Source organism: Larus michahellis, chromosome 18, assembly GCF_964199755.1.
Source record: "Larus michahellis chromosome 18, bLarMic1.1, whole genome shotgun sequence".
Lineage (NCBI taxonomy): Eukaryota > Metazoa > Chordata > Aves > Charadriiformes > Laridae > Larus > Larus michahellis.
The window spans coordinates 3896767-3913870 of record NC_133913.1 but is presented as its reverse complement, the minus strand read 5'-3'; the positions used below and the strand labels follow the sequence as shown (position 1 = coordinate 3913870).

Sequence of the window (17104 nt, the reverse complement as noted above, 5' to 3'; positions counted from 1 at the left end):
ATATCCCGGCACACCAGGCGCCCTCCTCTCCCCCCTTCCCGGCAACGCGGTGCTCATGGAGCAGAGACCTGGCATGGTGAGAGCTGGGTTTGAAGCCAAGTGTATTTTCAGCCTGGGAAAATGGGCTGGTGCAGGTGTGCTCCATCCAGCTCAGCTCCTCCCCAGTAATTTGGAGCTGCCTGGCTGCTTTCTGCCCCATTAGTGGAGGAAAAGAGGACTCCAAGATCATCAAGATTCTATAAGTTTCATGAAAATTGCTTTCTGGAGGGAAAGAAGAAAAAAAGAAAGAAAGCCTCACTGAACACTCTCACTCAGGGACCGCGACACAAGCTCAGCCCTAATTAGACATCAGAGAATCCACATAGAAGCTGACTCTATCCTGGAATAGACACGGCTACAAGGGTGACTGATGGGTGCACTGAGCTGTGACCTGCTGCTCAGAGACAGATAGACAACCCAAGCCCACAGTCCATCCAGAAGACAGGGCTGGACACCAGGCTATCTTCAACACAGGCCCAAGGTCCATGGAGCAGATGGGTCGGGGCTGGATAGCAGGTTACCTTCAACATAGGTCCAAGGTCCGTGCAGATGCAGCAGATGGGACGGGGCTGGATACCAGGCTACCTTCAACACAGGTCCAAGGTCCGCGGAGCAGATGGGATGGGGCTGGATACCAGGTTACCTTCAGCATAGGTCCAAGGTCTGTGGAGCAGACAGGATGGAGCTGGACACCAAGTTACCTTCAACACAGGCCCAAGGTCCATGGAGCAGATGGGATGGGGCTGGACACCATGCTACCTTCAACACAGGCCCAATGTCCATGGAGCAGATGGGATGGGGCTGGATACCAGGTTACCTTCAACATAGGTCCAAGGTCTGTGGAGCAGACAGGATGGAGCTGGACACCAAGTTACCTTCAACACAGGCCCAATGTCCATGGAGCAGATGGGATGGGGCTGGATACCAGGTTACCTTCAACACAGGTCCAAGGTCCATGCAGATACAGCAGATGGGATGGGGCTAGACACAAAGCTACCTTCAACACAGGTCCAAAGTCCATGGAGCAGATGGGATGGGGCTGGATACCAGGTTACCATCAACACAGGTCCAAGGTCCATGGAGCAGATAGGATGGAGCTGGACACCAAGCTACCTTCAACACAGGCCCAAGGTTCCACCCAGGAGATGGGGCTACAAGGTTACGCCCAGCCCAGCTCAGGGGGAAACTGAAACTCCCACCTTGACCTTAAATGGAGCTGGTGGGCCAAAGCCTGGGGGGAGCAGGTGAAGCTTTTCAGGGCAACGAGGGCCTGCAGGTGCCGTGAGGGCTCTGCCAAGCCGGCAGCAATGTTTTACGAGATACCTTTAAACCGAGGATCATTTCCCTTCCCCGTTGCGATAACATCTGGAGAGATTTTGCTGCCTTCTGGCTCCTGCATCATGCTTTCTGCTGAAATTAGGAGGCTCAGCGAAATTACTCCCTAAGGAGGGAAAGATAAAAAAAAAAAGGAAAAGAGCAGGAAAAAAGAGGAGATTCCTCCTCAATTCATGTGACTCCTCGACAGGGAGCTCAGGAAGCAGCGGGGACCCCAGGCTGGCGGGGGGCTGCCCTGCACCACCCTGCCCATGCACAAGGCTCCCGGAGAGGAGATTTGCTTTAAAATCACACAAATTCAAAGCAAGAAAAACCTTGAGTTCCTATCACCGGCTCGGGGACCCTTTCGGCACCACAGAAAGCCGTTTTCCATTTTTTTAATGTTCATTATCCATCGCAGGAAGGTGGCTGGGGGGGGTTCCCACACCCCTCGGCGCTGGCAGGGGCCCAGCCAAGCCAGGTCTATTCTTAGCCGGCGGGTGGCCGGGCGGGAGCAGGCAGGGTACACGGGGCCGCGTTCCTCGCATTCCCCTTCCCCAGGGACAAGGAGCGCCTGGAAATATGCAGCCGCAGCTTGGCAGCAGCCGGGGGCCATCAGCGGGGGCCACCCCGGGCAGGGGAGATGGGGGGAGGCAGCCTGGGGGGGTCCCAGGAGACAGCAGAAGTGTCGCAGGGATGTGGTGAGCCGTGGTAGGGACCAGGGACTCCCCATCCCTGCCAGCTCCCTGCCCTTGGCATCGGCCCCTGCGAGCCCTGGCTGGCACCATCCTTCCCTCCCTGCTGCTTGAGCAGGGCTGGCGGGGCGGTAAGGATGAATTTGGGGGTGAGGTGTAAGTGGGGGACCCCAGCGTCCCCTCCCAAAGCAAGCTCAGGCTCCCCCCAGCCCCATGGCTTAGCTACAATTCCCTACCAAGGGGGACAGGTGCCAGGTCCAGCCCAAATGACACCGTCACCCTCCCGATGTCCCCTCCATCCTTCATCAAGCGCCAGGCACCCGGGCGCTGCCACACTCCCCTGTGGACGCATTGCCCCGGGCACCCAGCTGGGTCCCACCCTCACCGCGTTGTAGGGGGGTGCACCTGGGGCTGTGGGCCGGGCTGACCCCTTCCCCAGCCCCACAGAGCCCCCACTCTGCATGGGCAGCATCCCCCCGCCCCACAGAGTCCCCACCCTGCATGGGCAGCATCCCCCAGCCCCACAGAGTCCCCACCCTGCATGGGCAGCATCCCCCAGCCCCACAGAGCCACCACCCTGCATGGGCAGCATCCCCCAGCCCCACAGAGCCACCACCCTGCATGGGCAGCATCCCCCAGCCCCACAGAGTCCCCACCCTGCATGGGCAGCATCCCCCAGCCCCACAGAGCCACCACCCTGCATGGGCAGCATCCCCCAGCCCCACAGAGTCCCCACCCTGCATGGGCAGCATCCCCCAGCCCCACAGAGTCCCCACCCTGCATGGGCAGCATCCCCCAGCCCCACAGAGCCACCACCCTGCATGGGCAGCATCCCCCAGCCCCACAGAGCCACCACCCTGCATGGGCAGCATCCCCCAGCCCCACAGAGTCCCCACCCTGCATGGGCAGCATCCCCCAGCCCCACAGAGCCACCACCCTGCATGGGCAGCATCCCCCAGCCCCACAGAGTCCCCACCCTGCATGGGCAGCATCCCCCAGCCCCACAGAGCCACCACCCTGCATGGGCAGCATCCCCCAGCCCCACAGAGTCCCCACCCTGCATGGGCAGCATCCCCCAGCCCCACAGAGCCACCACCCTGCATGGGCAGCATCCCCCAGCCCCACAGAGTCCCCACCCTGCATGGGCAGCATCCCCCAGCCCCACAGAGTCCCCACCCTGCATGGGCAGCATCCCCCAGCCCCACAGAGTCCCCACCCTGCATGGGCAGCATCCCCCAGCCCCACAGAGTCCCCACCCTGCATGGGCAGCATCCCCCAGCCCCACAGAGCTACCACCCTGCATGGGCAGCATCCCCCAGCCCCACAGAGTCCCCACCCTGCATGGGCAGCATCCCCCAGCCCCACAGAGTCCCCACCCTGCATGGGCAGCATCCCCCAGCCCCACAGAGCCACCACCCTGCATGGGCAGCATCCCCCACCCCCACAGAGTCCCCACCCTGCATGGGCAGCATCCCCCAGCCCCACTTCTTCAGGGTGCCATGGCAGCAGGACCCCAGAGCAGTCTCTACCCGTGTCCCCATGCCAGTGGGGACCATCCCCACCCCTTGGGTCTCCCGCTCGAGCTGACACCGTCCCCGCCGAAGCCTCGCAGGCGGCAGAGAGAGAATTGCTGCAGACTGAAGGCGCAGCCGCCCCGAAGGCCAGGGGGGGAGCATGCGGCCAAGCCCTTGGCACTGGGCTGCTCTCCCCCCCGTGCCCAGGAGGGTTTCCAGCCAAACAGACCCGCTGCAGCAGCTGCCAGCATCCCCCTCCCGCGGCCGTGTCCTGCCCTCCCCGGCCTTCCCTGCAGCATCGCCGTGAGTTATTGCAGCCGCCCGCTCGCCCCATCCATCCTCCCGGCCCCAAGGACGGCGGGTGAGTCATGAGCCTGCCCTGTGCCTCAGTTTCCCCCGTTATGCGGCGAGGACGGGCAGGATGCCGGTGTAGCTGCCGTGAGCCGAGCGTGCCGCATGCCCAAGCCAAGTCCCCGCGGCTTTTTCTGCCACTTCCAAGTGGGAAGTGGTTCTTGTCGGAAAATAACATCTATGACTTGGTTTAATGTCACCGAGTCCTTTCCAGGTTTGCAGCCTCCCATCGGGCCTCCCCTGGGATGGCGTGGCAGAAAGCCCAGGCTGATGAGGGTTAATTTTGGCTGCACATTTAACCGTTGTTTGTTTTGGGTGCGTTTTCTTTTTTATACTTAGCAAACAAACAGTGCCTCGGTGAAAGCCTGGAAAAACCACACCAGGATGTGGAGTGGCAGGGCAGAGGAGGGAGCCAGGACAAGGAGCATCCTTCCCCCTGCAAAACCCTCTTACAGCCCCGATTCCTTCCTCCCCTGTCACATCCCTGGAGCATCTTCCAAAAGTGAAGGGCAAAGCAGGGGCATGAACCGTGCCAGGCAGCCGGGACACCCGACCCTGTCTGGGGACAGCCCTGGTGGCTGCAAACAGCTTTGGGGACGGCGAGAGCCCCGTCACTCCCTTGCCGGCTGTGTTTGCAGTGCGGCTCTAATTACAGAAATGTGGAGAAACGCCGCCTCTCGGTTGGCAAACATTTCTCTCGGCAAGCGTCAGCCGGCAGCTGCCGCGTTGGGATTCCAGTGGGAACCCGTCCCCTCCATCCCACACCTCCCACCCCAAATCTACACCCCGTTTCACGGCTGTACCCCCTCGCCCGACGCGCCTGCACCTCCCAGGGCAGCCCCTCATCGGGTGGGTGATAAATCCCTGCACAGACTATAATAATTCCCTGCACAGATTATAATTCCCTGCTCTCCCAGGTGGCTCCTTATGCACTTGTGCTGCAGGAGCCGGGAGGGGAAGGACACCCTTGGGAAGCACCCAGGTCTCCTTTTGTCCTGGAAATGGGGTGGTTTCCCACTGATTCCCTGGGGTGTGAAAAGGAAGGAAAGATGGGGAAAGGAGCAGAACCTCAAAAACACTTGAGGAGGAGAGGGAAGAACTGAGTGGAGGAGCAGGAGGAGGAGAGGAGGGCAGCAGAGAGAGGATTACTGCTCGGTTGAATTAGAGGGAGCCCTTCAGCTGCCTTGAACAGCAGGAGAATTTGCCCAGAGACCCCAGTTCTTCCTCTTTGGGATAAAATGTAAGCACAGGATTAACTGCAAGCATATGCTTAAGACCCAGGGAATTGAAAGAAGTCTGGGCACAAAGTGCTCCAAGGAGGGCAGGGAGGCAGGGCATGGACCGGCAGCCTCGTGGATGAGCTGGCTCTGCAGGGGTGCACTGGGGGGACTGGGAGAGCTGTGGGCAGACTGGGAGAGCCATAGGGGAATGGAGAGAGTCATGGGGGAATGGGGAGAGCCATAGAGGGGTCAGAAGAGCCATGGGGACACTGGGATGCTCCTGGAGCTTAGTCAACAATAACGTGGAGGGAATGACATGACTCAACGCCATCTGCGAGGGCTGTGTGGGGAAGCGGGTGGGTAAGAGAGGCTCTTCCATCAGCCACGCGATGGGATGAGACTCCCTGGCTGGTGAAAGGGGAATCAAAGTGGCCCCACTGCCACACCCAGAGCAGGACAAGCCTTCCTGGGGTCACTCCATGGGCCCAGCCCTGGCAGAGGGGCTGGGGAGGGGGGGCCTGTGCCCTGCCCCATGCCCAAAGCCCCGCTGGCGCCCCTGTGTTCCGCTCTGCGGACCCGCTCCCCGCCGGGGAGGGCTGGGAGCCAGCACGTGCCCTTATCATCAGACACATCCGCGTCCACGTGATGTGTCCATGAACATCCCGGACTGATTTATGGGATGAGAGGAGGGCAGGAGGCCAACCTTAAATCCTGACTGCCTGATGATTAATAATCATAATTATGGTCATATTAGCTGTAGTAATAATAGTTTGCTTTCCCTTGCAGAATTGGTCATCCAGGAATCTCGGAGAGGTTTCACAAGGCCGAGTGACCAGCGTCCCTATTTTCTAGCACGGAAATTGCAGCACAGAGCTGTCTCCCTCGAGTCACCCAGTATATCAACAAGAAAACAGAGAAGGCAGGAGCCTGGACTCCATGTCCCTCTCCCTCCCCCATGCTATTAAGCTGCATCTGTGTAATATAGAGCAAAACATCCTCCACGACTCGCAGTAAATCACGGCAGAGGCAGTGCGCAGAGTGGATGGGGGGAGATAATGGGTTTTTCACCCTCTTCAACAATAGAACAAGTTTTTCTCCGCTGGGGGAAGGCTTACTTCTATGAGAGACGGAGATAAAAGCTGCACCAGGGCTCTGAAATGGGCTTTCAGGCCACCTGCCTTTGCTCACCCACTCGCACTGCTGGCCCGGGGACAGGAGGCAACTCCAGCAGGCAACGCTGCGGGTCGAGTGCCCCATGGGCACGGCCTGGCCCCCATGTGTATTGCTGAGGTATACTGGAATATTAATTGAAAATCCCAGCAAAACACTCCTGCTGATGATAATGGACCATAATCCTCTTAGACCAATTTCATGCCTGAAAAATTGTGCATAACAAAATAATAATAGAAAGCCTCTCCGTGGACACTGTCCTTAGCAGTGGGCCCCCGGGAGAAGAGGGCCGGCCAGAGGGGATTTCTCAGGGAGGAAAGGGAGCTGCTCCCCTCAGCCTTCACCCCTGGGGGGCACGGAGAGGTGGGCAGGAGAACAGCTGAACCTGGGGCTAGTCTGAAGTCTTCTCCAGCAGGGCAGCATCCCCGTGGGACCCCTGTGTCCCACAGAGACCTGGGTACCCACGGGGACCCCTGTACCCTACAGACCCCCCGGGATCTTCTGTGACCCCACAACTCCGGGACCACCTGGACCTTCCTTATCCCCCAGAGCTCCCAGGACCCCCTGGACCCTCCATGTCCCCCAGGGACCTTCCGTGCCAGCAGAGCCCTGTGCCGGGCCGGGTCCCCCCATGCCAAGCGCCCCCCATAACAGCAGCCGCCGTCCCCCCCCGGCCCGGCCCTTCAGCACCGCCTCCAGTGGACAGCGCCGGGCGCGGGGCCCCGCCCGCCCCGCGGCCCCCGGCCCCCCCCGAGACCCCCGCAGGACCCCCCGGGACCCCTCCGGGACCCCAGGACCTCCTCCCCAGCATCCCCAGCACCCCGGCACCGCACGCCCTCTTCCGTGCCCCCGCACCCCATCTTCCTCCCCCTGCACCCCCCCGCACCCCCTACTCTGCCCCCCTGCGCCTACCGGCACCCCCTCCCTTGCTGCACCCCTGCACCCCCCCTCCGCACCCTGCGCCCCTCAGCACGCCCTTCTCTGCTTCTGCACCCCTGGACCCACTTCCCCCCCCACACACACACCTGCGCCCACCGGCACCCCCTCCTCTGCCTCTGCACCTCGGCATCTCCTCCGCCGCCCCTGCACCCCCACACACACCCACCCCCTGCACCTTAGCAATACCTGCACGCCCCCCTCCACCCACCTGCACCCCGGCATCCCCTCCTCTGCCACCCCCGGCACTCCAGCGCCCCCCATCACCCTCTCCTCCACCACCCCCTGCACCCCATCACCACCCTCCTTCACCATCCCCGCCTCCCAGCTCCCAGCACCCCCCAGCCCCTCCTGCTCCAGCACCCCCCCCAGCATCCCAACACCCCTTCCTTCACCCCCTCCCAGCATCCCAACACCCCTTCCTTCACCACCCCCTCCAGCACCTCAGCACCCCTTCCTTCACCACCCCCTTTCCCAGCGCCCCCAGCACGCTTCACCTGCACTCCCATCAATCCCCCCCCATCCCCAGCACATCCCCCTGTCCCAATACCCCAGTCCTCCAGTGCCCCCTGCCCCAGCCCCCCAAGGACCCCACCTCCATCCTCTCAAATACCCCCTGCCCCAGTCCCCCAAGGACCTCACATCCATCCCCCCCATAACCCCAAGGCCCCCACCGCTATCTCCTAAAGGATTCCCTACTCCAGCCCCCAAGGACCCCATTTCCAACCCCGCCATCACCCGCTCTCCCAGCCCCCCAAGAACCCCACCTCCATCTCCCCATCACCCCCTGTCCCAGTCCCCCAAGGACCCCACCTCCACCCCCCAGCACTCCCTATCCCGGCCTCCCAAAGCTTCCACATCCACCCCCCCTGCACTCCCTGTCCCAGCCCCCGCAAAGCCCCCACCTCCACCGCCCCAGCCCCCCAAGCACCCCACCTCCCCTCCCCAGCACCCACCTGCTCCCCCCCCACCCCCCCGCTCTCGCCCCGGAGCACTCCCCGCCTGCGGGGCCGGTGCCAGGCGGTGCCGTGCGGGTGCCGGTGCCGCGGGATGCCGGGGGGTACCGGGGAGACCGGGGGGGCGCCGGGGGGTGCCGGCTCCCCGGCCGGCAGCTGTTGCTGCTGAGAGCTCCCCCGGAGCCTCCGGCGGGCCGGGACAGCGGTGACTAAGCACTTTGGGGATTTCTACTCTTATTATTTTATTCTATTATTTTCTCCCCCTTTCAAGCGGGTCCTCCCCCCTTTTCCTCCCCCCTCCCCTCTCCATCCTCACCCTCCCCGGCCGCCCCCGCCCGGAGCCGGGCGCGGCAGGGCGGGCGGAGGGGTTCCCCCTTCCGGCCACCGGGAGCATGGGAGCCCCGGGCCGGCTCGGCTCCAGAGCTCGGCCAGCCCTGGGGTGAGGCGGAGCGGGGCCGCGCCGTGCCGGGCCGTACCGAGCCGCTCCGGGGCCGGGCCGCGCTCCGAGCCGCCCCCGCCGCGAGTTCCGCCGTTCCCGGGGCGCTCAGGGCGGCGGAGCGATGCCGGTACGCCGGGGCCATGTGGCCCCCCAAAACACCTACCTGGACACCATCATCCGCAAATTTGAAGGGCAAAGTGAGTACCGCACCCCCCGGCCCCGCTCCCGCTCCCTCCGCGGCTGCGGGCGGCCCCCCAACTTCGGGACACAGCGGGGAGCGGGGGGGGGCTGGGGTACAGGCGGGAGGGCAGCACCCGCAGGGTGTCCCCGGGGAAATGAAGGCGCCCCTGTGACCTCCCCGGGGGGGGTGGGGGGGAGAGGGGTGGGTGACAGCCAGGCAGTGTCCCCGCGGGTATTTATAGACAGGGACACAAGGGGGACGAGCGGTCCCAGCACGGGGGTCCCCCGGGGGCTGGGGACACCGCGGCCCCCCGTCGTCCCCGGGCGGGGAGGGGGGTCCCCGGGGTGGCGGGGCGGGGGGAGAGGGGGGTGCGCCAGCGCGGACGGGCTCGCTGCCTGTTTGCCTTCAACTCCGCGCTGCTCGGAGGCAGCCGTCCCTGGTGAGATGTTGCCATTTGCTGTTGCTCGGAGTAATCCCTTTATATGAATTTTTTGGGGCTGGTTTTCGTGGCGAATATAGCGAAGAGTTCGTGCGCGTCGGGGAGGGCTGGGGTTTGCGTGGGGCTGGGGGGGGGGGGGGGAGCTGTGGGGTGGAGGCGGCGGGGGCTTCGCTCCCAGTTTGGGCACCCCGATGGGTCCCCCCGACGCAGGCAGGGACGAGGGGAGGGGGCACAGGGGACTGGGGTCACCCAAGAGCAGTGCCCAGGGTGATGCTGTGGGGCGCTGGAGCTGTGCACCCCCCACCGCCCCAGCTCGCTGTGGTTTTTCTCTCCGGTGTCCAAGTTTGCCGGGTGGGCAAACATCCCTGGCGCTGCCATCCCTGCCAGATCCGCGCTGCCTGCCCTGGCAGTGAGTGACGTGACCCTGGGGACGGAAAGCGAGAAAAACTGTCCCTGGTTCCTATCAGTCCCCGCTGGGGAGCGGCGGCTGGGGAGCAGCGGGGGCACGCGGCGAAGCGTGCCAGCGGGGAAGCGGCCAGGCCCCCTGCTCCCTGCCTGCTCCCTGCCTGCTCCCTGCCTGCACTCTGCCAGCCATGTCGGGCACCAGCTGGGCTCTGCCCAAACATCGCCCCGCGCTCCCCTGCAACAGCTCTGCGGTGTGACAGGTGTTGGGAGACACCAAACCAGCCCCCCCTCCGGTCACATCACTGTCACCAGCGGCACGTCCTCCCATCTCATGGGTGCCTACACGCCCCCCCTCCCTGCAGCTCCCATGGGTGCAGCTGCACCCGGTGAGTCCCCGCTGGAGCTGGAGAGGCCTAACGCTTCCCTGCCAGGGCTGGCGCAGAGCTCCGGTACCATGGGGCAAATGTGCAGGTGAGGGCAGGGCAGAAAGTAAATCTGGGGTGAAAATCCCCTCCAAAGAGACCTGGCTCCACAGCTCCTTCCCATCCCGGCCTTGGTCACATCCCCTGCGCTCGGCACAGCTTGCTCCGGCACCACCAGCCCTGTAAATCCTGTCCTGCGCCAGCCCAGCCTGGATCCAGCGTGGATCCGGCCCGTGGCGCTGGCCCTGGATGGGGAAACCTTCATCACAGGCAGGGAGCGCGCCCCAGGAGTGAGGATTTGAGGGAAGGTCCCTTCCTTGTGCCGCCTTCCAGCTGGCAGAGTGATTTGGATAGAGAAGGATCGGGAAGAGGGAACTGGGAAACATTTGGCCGCGGTGGTTTGTGCTGTTTGCAGCTCTGGCGCCAGCGTCAGCCCAGCGTGGGCGAGGGAAAGGTGCTGGGATGGGAGTCCCCCACAAAGGGCCACCAAGGGATGTCACAGGGTGGGATGAAGCGGGAGACCTCGGTGCGGCATCCCTGGGGGGGCACTGGTTTTACTGGGAGGCATCCTCCAGTGTGGGGACTCTGCAGGTGACGTTAGGGAGAGCCCCGATGTGCCGAGGAGGGGTCCCCCCACCCCACCGAGCCGGGCGCTGGGTGCCGCAGCCATGCGGAGGTTTCTCCTGCGTTTGGGTGAAATTCCCCGCGAGGCAGGAGCGCAGCGGGGCTCTGGAGCGCGCAGGCTGCAGATGCCATTCCTGGGTAATCCAGGAGATTAATTGGGGTCTGGGCTGGGCGGCAGCCTCCAAATGGACCCTCTGCTCCGACCAGCCTCCGGCTCCAGCCCGGAGCCGATGCCAAACGCTGAGGGAGATGCTGCAGGGGGGGCGGGGAGCAGCATCCATCGCATCAGCATCTGCAGCCCCTTGTCACATCCCAGCAAATCTGTCCTAGAGAGGGTCCTCCCCAGCCCAGCAGCCCCCAGTTTCCTCGAGAAAAAGCACAAATCAAACCAAATCGAAGCTCTAGGATGGGTCTCCCCCAGGATAAAGACGGAAGCGGCTCCATCCGGGCTGGACGATGTGGGCTGGGCAGCGCTGCCACACACCCTGGCACGACAGCGAGCCCAGCCCCAGCCCAGCCCGGGTGGCTGCAGTACCAGGAGGGGATGGGGCAGCACCGCTCCCTGCCTCAGTTTCCCCTTTCTTCCACCTGAGCGCTTTTCTTCTCGAGTACAGGGGCCGGGCAGCCCAGCGGGGTCTGGATTTCAGCTTCAGCCCGAAGGCACAATTATCCTATAAAACATTAGGAGAATCATTAGTGTGATGGGTTTCACCCGGCTGCCGCGAAGCCAGGCCTCACGCTCACTCCTCCTCTCGCCCCTTGCCTGACTTCAGTCAAATCTGAGCAAGGGTGGGAAGTCTCCGAGATAACTCAGGTCCCTGATAAGCTCCCGAGGAAGGACGGACGCTGCAGCTCTTCCCTCTGCCTGCGGTGCCGGCTGGGGACAGATCGCCCATGTATCAGACAGCAGCGAGTCCCCACGTGCGCGCGGTGACACGTCGAGGCCGTGCGGGTGGGCCCACCCCAGCAAAAACTGCCTTTACTGGGGACCCCTCTGTTGGGTGCCCCTGTCCCCATGGTCACCGATTCACATGAAATTGGGTGAATTTTCTCTCTCTGAAGAGCAGGGCAGCACCCAGGGTGGTGTGGGCTGGTACCAGCCATCCTCCCCCCAGACCTGTCACCGGTGTCCCTGGGGAGCCCGTCCCCACACAAGCCCCAGGGCGGGTGGCGTCAAAAAGCCCAAGCACCCTCCCCATCTGCCCAAGCTGTCCCTTGTCCCTGCGGGTCCCCACCACCCTCCTAAGCCTCCTGCTTCCCCGCAGACCGCAAGTTCCTCATCGCCAACGCCCAGATGGAGAACTGCGCCATCATCTACTGCAACGACGGCTTCTGCGAGATGTTTGGCTACTCCCGCGTGGAGGTGATGCAGCGACCCTGCACCTGCGACTTCCTCACCGGCCCCGACACCACCAAGAGCTCCATCGCGCAGCTCACCCAGGCCCTGCTCGGCTCCGAGGAGTGCAAGCTCGAGATCCTCTACTACCGCAAAGACAGTAAGAGTCGCTTTTTGGGGCCAGCCGGTGGTGGGAGGCGTCACCTGTGCGGGATTTGGGCTGTTGGAAGCCGGCGGTGGGAGGCGAAGGGGGTCTGATGCCACCAGGGCATTGGGATTGCACCCAGACCTGGGGCTTTGCCGAGGGTGAATCCATGGTGGCTCCCAGCGGGATGGAGCTGACTCTGCTGTGATGGGGCACTGGGGGTGCTGGGACCTCGAGTGGTGGAAGTTGTTGCCAGATTATTTGGGAATTGGTTCATTTGTGATGGCTTAGAGCTCCCGTGGCATCACTGGTGGGATCCCTGCATCATGAATGAGGATCCCGTGGGAAGCCCACGGAGGAGCCGGGCTGGGACATGGGTCTCCTGGTGTGTGCTCTGAGAAAAGATGAAACAGACCCCCCCTCTCTGCCAAAAGCGGGTGCAGCTGACGGCCTCAGAGCCGCCTTTCCAGCGAGCTGGATGCGGCTGTGCGTGCACAGATGGAATTATGTTAAGATGAAAATGAAGCTTTGATGGAAAATACTAGTGATTAGTTCTAATACTGCAGGAAGTTAAATAAATATTTTGTGCTTGATGCTGCAAACCGAGAGGACGGGGCTCCCGGGGGCAGGGGGAATGTAGATCGGGTGTTTGCTAGTGGTTAAAAATGTTAAGGATTTCCTTTTTTCAACCTGCGGAGCTTTCCCATGGCTTTAGATTGTATTGATGGGGGTTCGGCTTGAGCAAGGGGCTGCACCCCGCCATCGGCAGCTCCCGGGGCGGCAGGGTGCAGGAGAAACAACTGGAAGTGAAGGGAAGGAGAAGGCAGGAGCCCTGGCTCCCAGCCCGGCACCCTATCTCTGGGGCTGGGACCCGGGTGTCCTGGCCTCCCTCCCAGACCCTATCTCCTGGGCTGGCATCCAGGTGCCAGCGTATCGGCCCCGGGAATTATCCGCCGGCAGCAGCCCTGCCTGTTCACCCGCGCGGTGAACCCAGCGGGGCTGGACCCTGCGTGGTGGCAGGATGAGGCCGCTCACCAGTCGTGTTTCCCATAGAATTTTTCCTCCCATCCTGGCCGAGGGACCCAGCCAAGGTTCTTCCCTGCGGGGTCGGTCCTGCGCGGCAGGGGAGCGGGGCCAGGGCTGGGCTGCAAGTCCCCCCTCGGCCGCTGCGGTTTGCAGGGGGCTGGCTGGAGCCCAGCGCAGCCTGGGAGGCACGAGGAGAAGCGGGCACGTGCTGTCCCCCTGCTCCCATCCCAACGGGGACGCATGGCCGTGGCGAGGACAGCCTGTGCAGCTCTGCTCCCCTCCCTCGGGATGGTTTCCCCAGCCTTCCCTGGGGAATGCTGGGCTGGGAGCCCAATCCAACGCCATCCTCCTCACTTTGAAGCGTTCCCGCCGGGCTCGCGGGATGCTTGGCGCTCTCCTCGGAGCCCTGCTCTTCCTCTAGGCCACGGGAAACTCGCAGCGCAGCTCCGAGTTGCTTTCTTCCCTTTTTTATTAAAAAAAATTAAAAGAGAGGGGGAAAAAAAAAAGAAAAAGCCCAGAAGCAAGCCCTTCATGTCTATTTTTAAAACCCAGCCCCACTAGCAATACGCTTTCCGATTGTTTCCCCCCAGCACTCAGCCTGCAACCGCTCAGCCCATTATAAATGGGTCTTATCGGCAAAGAAAAGGCCATCGCATTATAGGGAGCTGCTGCTTAATTAGCCGGCGGAGGCTCCGAACCCGCCTGTCCTCCTTTTCATACCGGCAGCACCAATCTCCAGCTTCGACCTGCTGTTTATCACTGCGGTACTCCCGGCTCTGCAGCTCGCGGGGTTGTTTCCTCGCTTTTCTGGTTGCCAAAGACAATATTATAGCCCGAATCTGCCTGTCGGAGCCTCCCCGCCCCGGCAGGGCCAGGGCGGGATGGATGGAGGTAGGTGGGAAAGGGGGCACCCATGGGTGGCTCTGCCCATGCACGGGCAGGATGCTGCGCGGGGTGATGCGTGTCCCTGAGGGCAGCCCTGCTCTGTCCTCACCGGGACACCCCTGCTGTCATTAGACAATTATAAAAGGAGCCATGGGTGTCGGCAGCAAGCCCACCCCCGAAATCGAGCCAAGAACAGACCCCAGCTGGGGAAGATGGGACCATCCCAGCAAGGGCAGTTGTCCCTCCCTGCCACGACAGCCCCCAAAGAGCCCTCGGAAAGAGGGGAGAGCCCGGCCACGGCGCGTGTGGGCTCTAAGTCCCCGCTCAAAGCCTGGAGGTCAATGAAAAGTTAATTTCCTTACAAGATGCTGCACAGCTGGGGCTGCCCCAGCCAAGGGGGGGTCACTACGGGATCAGCTCCCACCGCAGCAAGGAGCAGCCACAGACCACCAGCCCTGGCGACACGCTCCCCGCGGTGTCCAGGGCTGAACTGAGTCTGCTCCAGCATCCCCTGGGGACGATGCCAAGGGGCTGGCGGGGCTGAGATGCATCCAGGGTTGGCGTTTTTTCCCCCCGAGGGTGATGTGCTTTGCAGCGAGAGCCCTGGGGGTCCCCAGAGCGGGGCTGGTGGCCACAGGTGCTGTGTGCCACGGCGCTGGCACAGCCCTGGCGGCAGCAGCTGGCAGCGCCTGGACCTGCTTAATCTGCGTGAATGCGCTGTGTATGAATAGGAGAGGGGAGATGTGGGGCTGAGGCAGCCGGAACAGCTGGTGGGGCAGCCGCTGCCTGCAGCCCCAGCCCCTCTGTCCCCGTTCCCCCCCGCCGGGCAGAGCCCACAGCTGGTCCCCTCCAGCAGCAGCAGTTTGTGCCGGTCCCCTGGGACCGGGGATTAGGGACCAGATCAGCCCGTCAAACTCGTTACACTGGTGCTGTAAAACGGGATTTCCCTCGGGGGCTACGGGAGGAGGGGGGACATCGCAGAGCGATTGGGGCACCTGGTGTCACCCAGGATGTCCCCCCCCGGCAGCACCCCGTGGGGTGCCTGCGGGGCTGGTGGCCGGGCAGGGATGGCTTTTGGGGTGTCACTGCAAAGGGGACAGGGGGACTCTGTCCCCAGCCCGGGGCACATCTGCAGTGTGGCAATCACCCCTCCATCGGCTGCTGCCAGGAAGCCCTGGCTGAGGCAGACGGGGATGGATCCGGCCGAGGTTTCTCCGTACAGCTTTATAAACAGCAATGTGCGATGTGCCCCGTGGGCTCACTGAAAGCAGGAGGGCAAATCCCACCGGTGGCTGCCGGATCCTGGCATCTTTGGGGCCGGGGGACGGTGCCGGCAGCCCCAGGGAGCCTCTGCTGCTGCTCCGTGGGGTGGACAAGGATGGAGGGGACCTCCCGGGTGGCGGAGGAGCAGGGAGGCATGGCCAGCTGACAAAACCCCGACCCCAGCTTGAGCTCTTTGCTTGTGCAAAAACGTGGGGTTTAAGCCAAGCCAGGGCCATTTGCTTTGCGTTTCTTCAAGGGTTGGGCTCGTCAGAGTCGGGCCGTGACCTCGGGAAAGGGACATACACCATGGCCCGACTCCAGACGGGGACTTATAAACATCCCGCCTCGCAATGACAAATCTTCAGTCCCGGAGATCCTGCACTGCGGGGCCGATTCTGCTGTCCTTGGCACGGCCGCACTGCAGCTCCAGCCACCCCCATTGCCCCGGCTCTGCCCTGGGGATGGTACGATCGGGGCAAAAAGCTGCAAGAGACACGTTTTCCATCCTCTGCTGCTCCTTGGGTGCCTTGTGCCCTGACCAGATGTCCCACTAACAGAGGGACAAGCCCAGAGCATCCCCAGCACCCCCAGGGATGCTTCCTAGGGGGCTTTTTCCTGAAATCCCTGCCCTGGCAGAGCCCCCGGTTCCCACCCCAAACCGTCCATCCCCATCCTGACCGGCTGCTGCATCCCCAGTGGGAGGTGGCCCCATGTGCTATGGGGACGGGGCCCTCGGGATGGCCGGACAGCCCCGGGAAACGCCATCAGTGCTGCAGCTTCGGCCGCACAGCCCCGCGCTAAGCTGGACTAATTCCTGCGGCCGGCAGGGATTTAGGAAGGGAAGGACCATGGGCCTGGATGCGGCCGCTGGCTTCGCTTGCGGCAGAGGTTAAGCTGCGTTTTTCCAACCCCCTGTATTGATCCGGGACCCCTTTTGGCTCCTGGGGATCGGAGCATCCTCTCGCCTGCACCCCAAAAACATCCCGCCGGGCTTGGAGGCATCGTTCTTGTGCCACGTTGGTGGTGGGTACCCTCAGCCGCCCGGCGCTCCTGGTTTTCCCCCTCCGCTGCTGCTTCCGAGTGGCGAGCTCCCCGCTCAGTGCGGGAATCCCTGCTGTTCGTCACCGCACAGGGGTAACCTCCGTCCCGCCGCCGTTACTTAATAAGGTCATTTTAGTAGTTCAGGGGTTGCTGCAAGGAGCATTTTTGCCAGTCTGGTGTCCCAGCGGGATTCAGTCTCCCGATGCCCGTCTTGGGTGTGGGGAGAGGGGCCGGTGTAGGGGGATGCAGACCCGGGTGCGGGTGCTCCCCAGCACCCATCGCTCACCCCAGGCCCCAAGGGCGACCCGTCTCCCACCGGCTCAGCCCCCACCTCCGTCATTTTCCATCCCGCCTGGAGGATTTGCTTTAGGGCCTCCCAACGATCTGCGCTTCCCTTTGAAGTTTCTACCCGGCCCCGACACTGATTTATCCCTGGATGGGAGCAAGGCTCGGCCCTCCCGAGCATCTCCCAGGGCGTGCCAGCCAGCCCCGGAGCACAGCTCCATCCCCATCCCTGTCCCTGTCCCCATCCTTGTCCGCTCCGTGCCCTTCCCAGCCCCTCTCCTCCCCTCCGTTATATAATGCCACTATAGATTTAGCCACTCTGCCATGAGACCCTGCAGATTAAATCTCCCGGCTGGGGAGAGGGAAGGACTCGGTAAGAGCTCCGAGGGCAGATTAATAGCTTGCTTTTTTAATATTC

The 17104-nt window shown here is 63.0% G+C and overlaps 1 protein-coding gene and 1 long non-coding RNA gene across 4 annotated transcripts in view; one reads left to right on the top strand and one right to left on the bottom strand.

The window, feature by feature from the left end:
* Positions 1-573: 573 nt before the first annotated feature.
* LOC141732720 (uncharacterized) lies at positions 574-1064 on the bottom strand. 2 transcript variants are annotated; one of them, XR_012584156.1, is made up of 3 exons: positions 973-1064; positions 799-898; positions 574-702 (listed from the first exon to the last, which is right to left on the bottom strand). It is a non-coding gene; the product is annotated as an uncharacterized LOC141732720 (long non-coding RNA). The 2 variants fall into 2 exon arrangements; XR_012584155.1 differs by having other exon boundaries at positions 609-724.
* Positions 1065-8625: 7561 nt separating this feature from the next.
* Positions 8626-17104, top strand: part of KCNH6 (potassium voltage-gated channel subfamily H member 6) — a 34298-nt gene continuing 25819 nt past the window's right edge. For both annotated transcript variants that reach the window (XM_074562029.1, XM_074562028.1), the window contains exons 1-2: positions 8626-8831; positions 11971-12201. In XM_074562029.1, the coding sequence (XP_074418130.1) occupies positions 8756-8831; positions 11971-12201 (307 nt within the window). In that variant the 5' untranslated portion in view covers positions 8626-8755. The remainder of the gene's footprint in view (positions 8832-11970; positions 12202-17104) is intronic.